The sequence below is a fragment of the Daucus carota genome, chromosome 6 (genome assembly GCF_001625215.2).
Source record: "Daucus carota subsp. sativus chromosome 6, DH1 v3.0, whole genome shotgun sequence".
Lineage (NCBI taxonomy): Eukaryota > Viridiplantae > Streptophyta > Magnoliopsida > Apiales > Apiaceae > Daucus > Daucus carota.
The window spans coordinates 4738771-4749595 of NC_030386.2; the positions used below are offsets into that span (position 1 = coordinate 4738771).

The following is a 10825-nucleotide window of genomic DNA, read 5'->3' on the forward strand; positions in this document are numbered from 1 at the left end:
AAATTAACACGACCCGTTTTAAAATTTATGTTAGGTTATATTAAAGTTACTTCAACGGCTGACTGTGTTAAAATTTTCCTCTCGAACCTTTCACAATTTAAATAAAATTTGTCCAATGAAAGTTTTTTTTAGACTTGTTACAATTTCAATATTAAAAAAGGAAATGAGAGGAACCCAATGGGACTGCCCATATTTCGGTGTAACCATACAATGGTATGACTGTCTCATTTCAATCTAAAGATCAATTTCATACATCAACTAGTAAATAAAAAATGATTACAAATTTTGTACTCCCAAAAACAAATTACACGATTGTGAAAATAACAAAGCAGTTGAATTTTCTCTATTTAAAAGGCGGTTCCATTTCATGAGCAAATTCTCCGTGGCTCGTTTTGCTATGACCGAATAGGTAGTGCTAATCAATGACATGTTGCAAGAAATGTTTTTATCTGTTTTTGTGTCCAATCAATTAGGTTTCAAATGTCGGATACAGGGATGAACAATCCACGTTACTTAGACTGTATTGAATACAATTCTTCAACTTCCAACCGGCAATTTTGAAGATGTTCCTGAGAATATTGAACTATAATTTCTTTCAAGGGATTCATTTTATGAGAGAATACGATGGTACATTGCCAAAGAAAATATATGTGAAGCATCTACTTAAAGAATGAAACTTCTTATTTGTTTCTTCTTACGTCTTTGCTCCAAAACTAGAGGCTTTTTTGGATTGACTCAATTCAATCAAAGAGTCGGAGTTTCTCTTGCCAACAAAACTCAGATCACTACGGGCACCTAATCATGCAAGAATTCCAAAGGTGCATTGATACAAAGAAGAGTGTTTGGTAGTCCTTACTGATGCTCTGGAAGAATATTTGCAATCTTTACAAGATGAGCAACCACCACAGCTAGAACAACCTGATCCTGAAATTCCCAAAGAACCGGTTATTGTTATTGATACTATCCATTAACAAATTCCTGAAGAACCTATTGTTGAAGATCAATCTCTAGTAGAAGAAGCTATTCTTGAACTTGAACCTGAAGTTGATGCTGACCATCAAGACTCGGGGGATGAAGTTATAAAAACTGAGGCTGACGACTTTCTTCAGGATAATACCAATGTACTGATGATGGCTCTGAAGGAGCTAGCATGCCAATCAGTCAAAAGGGGACAAGTACACCGGCTGGAGTCCACACTTCAGAACTAGCTCGCATATCGGCTATTGTGTGATACTTTCACTTTGGATACTTCCACTTTGATTCAATATGGGGATTTGCTTTTAGAGCTGCCATAGGTACTTTTGATAGCCATCAACTCTTCAACTCGAACCAAGTAACCATCCATCCATCCCTTCTCACTCTTCCATTTTATATCAACAACTACTTCTTGAAGGGTTTCAATAAGAGCACGATCCTCCTCATCACTCTAATTCCTCTTATTCTTTAATCTTCCAATGTTCATACTATACATGAAAAATCATGAAAAGACATAATTAGTATTTAAAAAGTTTGTCATGCACAATTCGACAAGTATAATTTGTGTAATGTGTCATTGAACAATAGTGATTCAACTTGACCCACATAAGAAAGTGATATTTTAATCAATGAAACACATTATGAAATGGTTCAACTCAAACTAAAATATCGACGAATATAACTTATTCAATTCAACTATAATGTTCACCGGAAAGAGTAAAGGATGTCACTAGGTATACTTCAAGGATGTTAGGACATGCAAAGAACATGACACATCTCCTCTAGTTAATAATACCTAGCCAGCACAAAGATAACCGTTCAAGAAGAATGTAAAAGCGTAAGCATGTAGAATTTAAAAGCAGTGGAAGGGAGTTTCATGTTGATCATTGGATCTTTAAATGAATAGCTAAAAATACTCTGGCCGATCTCCTATAACATATTTTATATATTTAATTTCATCATATTTTATTTTTAATGTCATGTAGTCCTTGTTGAGCATGCATGAGTTAATTGTTTGGTGAAGCTTGTAATTATAGTCACATAAAGCTTTAAATTATCGTTTGTATTTTTAGGTTTCACAAACTTTTCTTAATTTGTATATCTCAAAAATACAGCTTCCCCACAATCCTGTGTAATATAATAATATTACTTGTTTAGGTGCCTGATGGAATTTTGAAATAAAATTGGCGATATTGGTTGGGAAATATAAATGATAGAAAAGAAGACAAAGTAGTTTTACTTTTAATCTTTATCACTCACTTAGTAATATTAAGTTGATCGTGTGCATCCTTCTCTGAGTGGTAAACTTATGTTCCCGTAACAATGTATAAATGGTGATGTTTTCTTGCATACTGTGTTGAACATTTGCTGTATTTGACTTCCTTGACTAGCTAAGAGATCAGAAGAGGAAAGGCAAGTGGGCGGGTAATGTGTCTGAACTACCACTGGAGAAAGCACATGCACAATTGGAGCGATATCAGAACCTTGATGATGAAGAGACGGATTCTGATAAGAAACTTGGTGGTAATGGAAACACATATTTTGTTGTGCCCATACTAATGGCACATTCGAGTAATTTATCCAAAAATTATAACCCATATAGAATAGAGTACGTTGTGTGTATGTCAACGTTCAGTGTACAAAATTGTCTCAGGCATCTTACATAATGTTGTTTAACACATGAGAGAATATGTTATATTGCTTCTACAAATGTGTAGACATGCATGCACCCACACCTACACATTTTTCATATTTACATGCGGTTTAGAATATAAATTTACACACACACATATACACCACATACACAATGATACAAATTTACCAGACAAATTTAAATGTAAATAGGGAAAGGAGAAAGTGACACATGTGCTTGTAATCTCGTTTCTTTTCTAATTATTTTTGCATTTAAATCTTTAAGAAAGATTTTAGACTGTTGCTGATTGACTATATTAACTGCCATACAACCCATGTCAACTATCACTATAAATTACTTATTCAGTTCTATTACCCATGTCCACTTCTTATCAGTGAAAAATCATATATCATTTCATACTCATTAGTCTTCAAATAGAAAAGAAATTCATTTATGGAAATTTCTCTAATTGTGAAAAAAATCTGGTAAATTTTTCTTTGATGGTATTTTTTTCTTTTTATTTGTCTTCCTATTGTTTGTAAAACTCTTTAGGTTCAGTAAGAGTTTCCTCAACTGCACACTGTTCCAGTAATGTTTACGAGGATCTCAGTGATGATTGTTTATCAAAAAGTCAACTTGCTGTGGAAAAAATTTCAATTTCATCTATTCACCCTCTGGTGACCTGAAAATTACATCAAATTGTAATCGTGCTACTATGCAACCTTTTGTTTTTTGCAAAGACATGCGGACGATTTTAAAAGCTGCGGAAAGTAAATTTTTAAGGTCAAATGCAGGTGTTTGATCATAGAATTCAGTAGTTAACTTGGTAAAAGAATTGTTTTGCAATTATCTAGAACAGACAGATGGTTCTGCAGAAGATTATCTAGATTCCAATTGCAGCAGAGGGAGGTACTCGGGAACTGATGACATAAGTAATGGAACAGAAAAAGTAAGAATTCCGCTTGTTGATGATTTTGGCAATGAGGATGTTCTTGATTTTACGTATATTTCCCAAATACAATTTATCAGAATGCATATGTGCATGTGTCCCTAGCTCGCATTGCTGACGATGACTGATGTTCAATATGTGCTGGAAATTGTCTTTTATCACAAGTCCCTTGTGTATGTGCTCGTGATACTGGAGGAGAGTATGCATACAAAAAACAAGGCCTTCTGAAAGAAGAGTTTCTGAGGTTATATATTTCTATGAACTTGGAGCCTCACAAACACTATTTGTTTAAATGTCAAGATTGTCCTTTAGAGAGGGCTAAAAATTCTTGCAAACCTGAACCATGCAAGGGGCATTTAGTCAGGAAATTCATCAAAGAATGCTGGAGGAAATGTGGCTGCAGTATGCTCTGTGGGAATAGAGTTGTACAGAGTGGTGTTACCAGAAATCTGCATGTGAGCAAATTCAGCCTAGTCTTGTTTCTTCACCTTCTGTTTGCAAACTTTGCATTACATATGAAAATGTGGCATTAAGCAACCGTTATTAATTATATTTTGGAATATTAGAACTATGATTCATATTCGACTGTGAGTACTTCAGCATATTATGTGATTGTGTACATGTATTATGTCTTGAGAAGTGTTATTTTACAACTTTTATCAATTCGGTGCCTATTAAAATTTGCTCAGTAAATTTTGATTATCAATCAAAATTTGCTCAATAAACCTTGATGCGGATTTGGGTTCTAGAAAGAGTTTTGAGGGATGAGGATGATCTTTGCTTGGATGAAACATTATATGGAAATATTGCACGGTTTATCAATCACAGGTAATAATCGTTATTGTATCCGTCTCTAAGTGTGTCCAGATTCTTTCATACTTGATATTGTCTCGGAATGTAATTGACAAATGATTCATTTTCACTGAGGAATTGGCAATCAAATACCTCATTAGAAAGATTTAATCTCTGGAACTTTTTTCTGAGCAGTGAATTCCGGAATTCTTTGTTCCGGAATTTACTGCTCAGAAGAAAGTTCCAGATTCTATATTAATTTCCTCGGATTAATTCAAATGACAACTATCCACCTATTATGCCTGAAATATGTGGCATATAACTGAGTTTAGAGTTGGTGGCTTTGCATTCTCCTCTAATCTTGAGAATATGTTTTTCTTATGAAGGCCATGTAATTTGTTGTTTAATATTGGAACTAATTAAACTTGGCATCTCCTGAATTTATGCTATTTACAATTATAATTGTACACTCCAAACTGACAGTCTGCTTACCATTGCCTATGATGGAGTTACATCTTTTGAGTCATTTGCATCCATATTCAAGCATCTCAATCATACATATTATTTTGTTTTCTCATTTTCTTATATTCATAATTTTTTTGGTCAATTCTTACAAAAGACTTAGACTGAAGCTGTATTAGTGTTGTTGCTGAATAATCTGTCCTCTGGTTCCATTTATATACATTTTCAATTTATATGCAGTGTTTCAATACATTAATTTTCTTTAGTATGGATATGTTGTAATATTTTAGTAGAGGTCGGGCTGGCAAAAATATTTAAGGCTAAATTATGTTTTGTTTATATGCGGTAAATGCTGAAAGTATTATATATCTGATTTAAATTCGACAACAAATTCAAAGACAGATATAAAATAATGTAGTATATCAAGTAGGTCACCTGGAGAGGGATTATACATTAGTAAGCTCCTTGCTTCTACTATTGAAGCATTCTGCTATACAACAGCAATAAGAGACAGATAGTAATGCTAGCTACCTTACCACCAATGTTGTGAAAAGCGCAAATCGGTCCTAAGCGATGGAGTGACCTTCTAGCGCTAAAGCAGACGCTTAAGCGGAATTTTAAGCGGGTCAATAAGCGGATTAATAAAATATAAATAAATATTTAGTTATAATATTAATGTAGTTAAAAATAATATTATGTTGGGTAAGAATTTATATTTTTAATATTTTTAATAAAATACATATTTTTGATTTTTTAATATAGTTATAATTATATTTAAAAAAATAAATATTTTAGAATTTAAAAATTAGCAAGTCAACATCATTTTGACCGCCAAATTACCGCTTAATGACCGCTTCATAGTCCGCTTAATTTCCAAAAACGCTTAATCACACGCTTAATATAAAATCGAAGCGTCTTAGGGCCGATTCCGCTTAGGCGGCCGCTTAATGCGCTTTTCACAACACTGCCTGCCACAGATATAGATGGACTAGTGTAACATTTTTACCTCAACTGCCATGGCTTTAGGTTTTATAGCTCTAATGTTTATGTCAAAACTGAGAATAATGTTCAATCTGGCGATACAATTTAATTATCATCTGGAGTTAACCTTCAGCTATTGTACCAGTGATTATTTAATTATTTTTCCTCCAGAATTTGAATAAACCGAATACATAGTCCTCTTCATAGATGACTATGCTTTAAGCACACTATTGTGTATTAGACTCTTTCTAATTTCATACAAATAAATTAACAAAAAAATAAAAAACATTAGTGAAGGCCAACTTGTTGGTTGGCTACATGATTATCAGTTTGCTATTTTATTCTCAAAAAGCAATAGTATTGCTAAAACACATGCTCAGGTATGATGTCATAGTTTCTTATATTTCCATCAATGGTTAACTAGAGGGCCATCTTCCCTTGCATCATGTAATATACATCGTAGATGAGTCATAGTTTTTGCCACTGCAGGTATAGGATTACATGAGTACTTTTTCTCGAGCGTTTTTATCAGTTAACTCTTTACAATGTTCACTGCATCACTTAGAGAAATATTGCATTACTTTGATTTTAGAAAAGTTTGCGTGGTGTTTATCCCCATTTTAAGATATTCAGGTTATAATTCAAGGTTATCAATCTTAGGTGCCATGATGGAAACTTTCTTGCAATACCTGTTGAAATAGAGTCTTCTGATCATCATTACTACCATGTAAGAAGCCAAATATTTCAGGTATTTTCTAAGAAGTTATTTTTTTTTAACGTTATTACTAACATCTTTCAGCAGAAACTTGTTGATGTATTTGTTTAATTTTAAATTTTTGCAGATTGATTTTTTTACCAAGGAAAAAGTGAGTGCATTGGAAGAGCTAACTTGGGTAAATAGTGTATATGTGTTCAGTGGGGAATTATATTAAATTTTACGTTGTTGAAGCTGTTGAATATGTGGGAGTTTCATATGTACATGGACTGCAGAAAGAGTGGGTTAAACTCTACATTGGGAAGGTATTCCAGAATTAAATTTGCTTGTTCAGGCAAACTAATGTAATTATTGGTAAATCTTAAAGTAGATTAACATATTTATTTGGGTTTAAGTTTAGAAGGCACGTGTTTGACTCATTTGACCAAACCCCTGCAGACTATACCTTGTTGCGTTGTTGTATAAATTATTACTACCTTTTTGCTTGATATTAGATTTATACTCATAACCCAGGTTTTTCTTTTCTCGGTCATTTTGGCAAGTGAGGAAACATGTGATTTAAAGTTATATATTGGTGTTGTTGACTCAGGCGACTGGCTATCCTGGATGTTTTATTGATTACTTTGTTTTTATTCCAAGCCAAGCTGTGTTGTGGTATATTTAGAAGCTTTTAATTTCCATTCTGTCGTGTTTTACTAACCATGCAAGAATGGTCTATATGTGGTATATAGGATGAGATTGATTGTTAACATGCTTTATCATATTGATTAATTGTCTTCTACAGGACTATGGAATAGATTTTGATGATCGAAGTCACCCTATTGATGTATTTTGTCGAGGCATGAGAAGAGAAGGTGAGTAAGTACTGTATATATTAGGCTTTTGAATATTTCTTTTAATTAATATAATAATTTAGATCTGAGGCAGTGAAACAGAGTACTTCTCAAGGATCTTATGAAGATGTGACTTTCGGCATGTCCTGGGTGTGTGTGTCTATAGATTTATTCTGTAAGTTGCCCAAGGTCCTCAGCTTGTACTTAGCCCCGTTGTTTTGGATTGAATACCTGTCAGGTTCAAGATCCTTGATAGTATCTTAAAGACCCTGAGCACTTGAACAGCTGATGTGAGTTGATAGCTCAGCTCGTGCAAGACAACATATCCACTAGCAGTAAAAAAAGCTGATGCAAATTTGAAGTTGGAGTATTTGTACCAGATGTGAATTGACAATTAATTGTATATTGGATACTTCAAGTTTCTTATTGGTATTTCATTTTGTTTTTGAGGTGATCTCTTGTCCGTAAATTTGCTGGATGCGTGTTTGCAAAACGGTTAAAAGCATTTTTTTGTATAAATCATTAATGTTGGGCATTTTTGGTGATTACCTTTTTTGGCTCTTGTGCTGGAAGAACTCCTAATGTTTCCTGTTTTGAATAGACTATTTGCAATACATAAGGAGTAGTGATGAATATAGTCATTTTTTATTTGTTTTTTTAACAAGGAGAGTGAAATTACAAGGTGGGTATTTGCAGGAGACTGAATTAAAAGAAATAGTTATCCCATGATTAAGAAAATGCAGAAAGTAATTGAGTCCCTAGATTATTACAATGTGATAAAGTTATAGGAATGTAGAAAGAGTATGGAATTGTTTGAGAGGTCATCCAAGTTTTGCAGAAGCCCCTTTACGCGTCTTTGCACAGTACTCGAATAAACTTCCATCAAAACAACGTCTAACAGCTTCCTTTGTTAAGTAGCCCTCGGAGTCCTTTGCTAGTATATACAACCCTACCCACTCCACTTTACTTGTTATCCTATATACATACAAAAAATCAAGAAGATTATAAGAGAGGGTGGTAAGTACTAAGTAGTAGTATGATATTGAAATGAGCGGAGATGGATGAATATCTGACCATCCATAGAAATCAAACACATTGCGATTGGCATCGGTCATGTGCCAGAGTTCCCTGAAAGTCATCTTATCAGGCGCTGTATGAGCATATTTGGTAAATATGTTCTCCAGGTTTGCTGGAACGAACCTGCATTTACAATCTCTTGATTATTATTATTACTATTATTGTATATTCTATATAGGGTCTCTCTCACCTTCCTTCTGTATCGTAGGTGGAAGTATCACTGCCGTGCTTGGCTTTATGAATGTTGTCGATGTATATGGGGAAAAATGGCGAAGGCAACCATGTCTGCAGCAGCCGCACACATATATGTAGTTAGCAATAATCTTTAGGCAATTTATTTCATTGTTTGAATGGTAACGAGTTTAATTGGGTGGTATGTTTGATGAGGTAATTAAAATTTATTGGCTTACAGGGAGAGTTGCATAACTCATAGCTGCATGGATAAGCAGCATAACAATGAAGGAAGCCACTGGATTGAAACCGATGTCACGAAAACCTTAACAACAAGGAAGAATGAAGCAGAAATAAGCAGGTCTCCTAAGGATAGATGGAGGTTACTAGGTACGACGTACGTACCTTTAAAGGTCTCCCAAGGATAAATGATGCCATTATTATCTTGATCAAAGAAGGCGATGTGCTGTTGAAGAACAGACATGTTGCGGTGCCTGTGCCCCCATGTCCCGTTGACATGCTCTGCGTCTGCTGCCACTAGTGCTCTGGGAACATCTATCAATACAAGGAATTGAAAGATGATTAATTCATAATAATAATAATAATAATACGAGCAAGGAAGAAAGAAGATTGATTGATGTTGATGTTGTACGTACAAGGTTTAGGAAGTTTAGCATCAAGGTCCTGTGCCACCTTCCTGCGACGAGTCACGGGAGCCTTATCGGCCACAATGGACATGGCTTCACTCGTTGCTTTCTCATTTCCTCCTGTTGTCTTCTCTCCCATCTCTGTCTTTGCTTTTAAAACTACTCTGTGTATTATTATTATTATTATTCGGGAACAACACTGCAGCAACAACTACTCTACTACTCTTACTCTTTGTGGTGTCTAATTAATAGGAGAATAGCTTGCATTTTGACTCGCATACTAAATGCGTATTCTTCGCCTCATTCACCTGCTTTCCAACTCCAGCTTTTCTCTCTCTTTTCTTTTTATTTTAACTTTTCCACAACCTTTTTCATTAATATGTCGTTTTATAGCTAATTGCTTAACTTATACTCTAGTGCAGATGATGATTAGAGGTTTCACTCTTGCATTTTTGAATAATTTAAAACACTAAAAATACTTGTGATGTATTATAAGACAAAAATTTCATAAATTATCTTATTAAATATAATTTATAATTGATTAAAAAAATTATCATCAATAACATATATTAGTATTAAAAATATTTATAAATAGATGCATAATTTATAAGACAAACCTGAACTCATATATCTAGGCCTGAGCATAGTTATCTGAAACCGGTCCAAACCGGCTGATCCAAACCGTTCAAATCGAATATTTCAGTTTTTTAACGGTTTGGTTTGGTTTTGGTTTTGATAATTAGAAAAGCGAAAATTTTCGGTTTGGTTTCGGTTTTCACTTTCAAACCGACCGAAATATCCGAACCGAACCGTTAGCACATATGTTATATAATTAATATTTTTATATATCTAGTTTAGGTATTTAAGTGTTCAATTGTTGATCAATATTATAAATACTTCTTACGTTTAAAATTCTTCCCCCTTTTCTCCATCCTTATTTTAAGTACTCTTCATTAATAATCAAACTTTTTTCTTTTTATCTTTTAAATAAAATATTTTGTTTAGTTTTTAAAATTTAATGAATAATTTGTTCTCATAACAATGTATAAGGGTAGCACCTAAAGTTATTTATACCGAAAAGTTATACAAGTTTCACCTTTATCTTTTATTAAGTATTTTGTTAAGTGACAAAAAAAGGAACACCTAGAATTATTATAAATTAATAAAAGTGTACAATTTTTTAATATTTTTGTATTAATTCGAAAACCAAGCCGAACCAATACGTTAAGAATCGGTTCGGTTTGTATTGGTTTTTATAACATTTGGTTTGGATATGGTTTGTAAATTTTCAAAATCGTAAAATTCGGTTTGGTTCGGTTTGGATATGGTTTGTAAATTTTATAGATATTTTATGTCTTTCTCTTTTCCACTACTTTATACATATTTCTTAACCTCTGTGCCCAAACTCAAAATAAATTATTAAAGGGTACGGAGGGAGTATAAGATTAAATCACGGGATAATAATCATTTAAAGACTTAAAAGGAAGAATATTTGGAAGTTGGAACACTAATGTACTCCCTCTTGTCCTTATTATAAGTCACCAAGACTTTTTGCATACAATTCTAGGTGCTTTGACTACACATTTAAAA

General features: G+C 33.5%; 2 protein-coding genes across 2 annotated transcripts; one reads left to right on the plus strand and one right to left on the minus strand.

Annotated features, from left to right (window-relative positions):
* Window positions 1-480: 480 nt before the first annotated feature.
* LOC108225658 (histone-lysine N-methyltransferase SUVR4) lies at window positions 481-7369 on the plus strand. The gene is given in 11 exon segments (XM_064079580.1): window positions 481-508; window positions 985-1175; window positions 2367-2547; window positions 3161-3285; window positions 3468-3618; window positions 3621-4012; window positions 4124-4196; window positions 4307-4385; window positions 6453-6519; window positions 6635-6685; window positions 7292-7369. Coding segments are annotated over 11 exon segments (1416 nt in total).
* Window positions 7370-8045: 676 nt separating this feature from the next.
* On the minus strand, window positions 8046-9474 carry LOC108226835 (probable peroxygenase 3). The gene is made up of 6 exons (XM_017401828.2): window positions 9245-9474; window positions 8994-9143; window positions 8828-8913; window positions 8608-8702; window positions 8415-8540; window positions 8046-8315 (listed from the first exon to the last, which is right to left on the minus strand). The coding sequence occupies exons 1-6, from the start codon at window positions 9372-9374 to the stop codon at window positions 8162-8164; spliced, it is 741 nt and encodes a 246-aa protein (XP_017257317.1). The 5' UTR covers window positions 9375-9474; the 3' UTR covers window positions 8046-8161.
* Between the last annotated feature and the right edge of the window lie 1351 nt (window positions 9475-10825).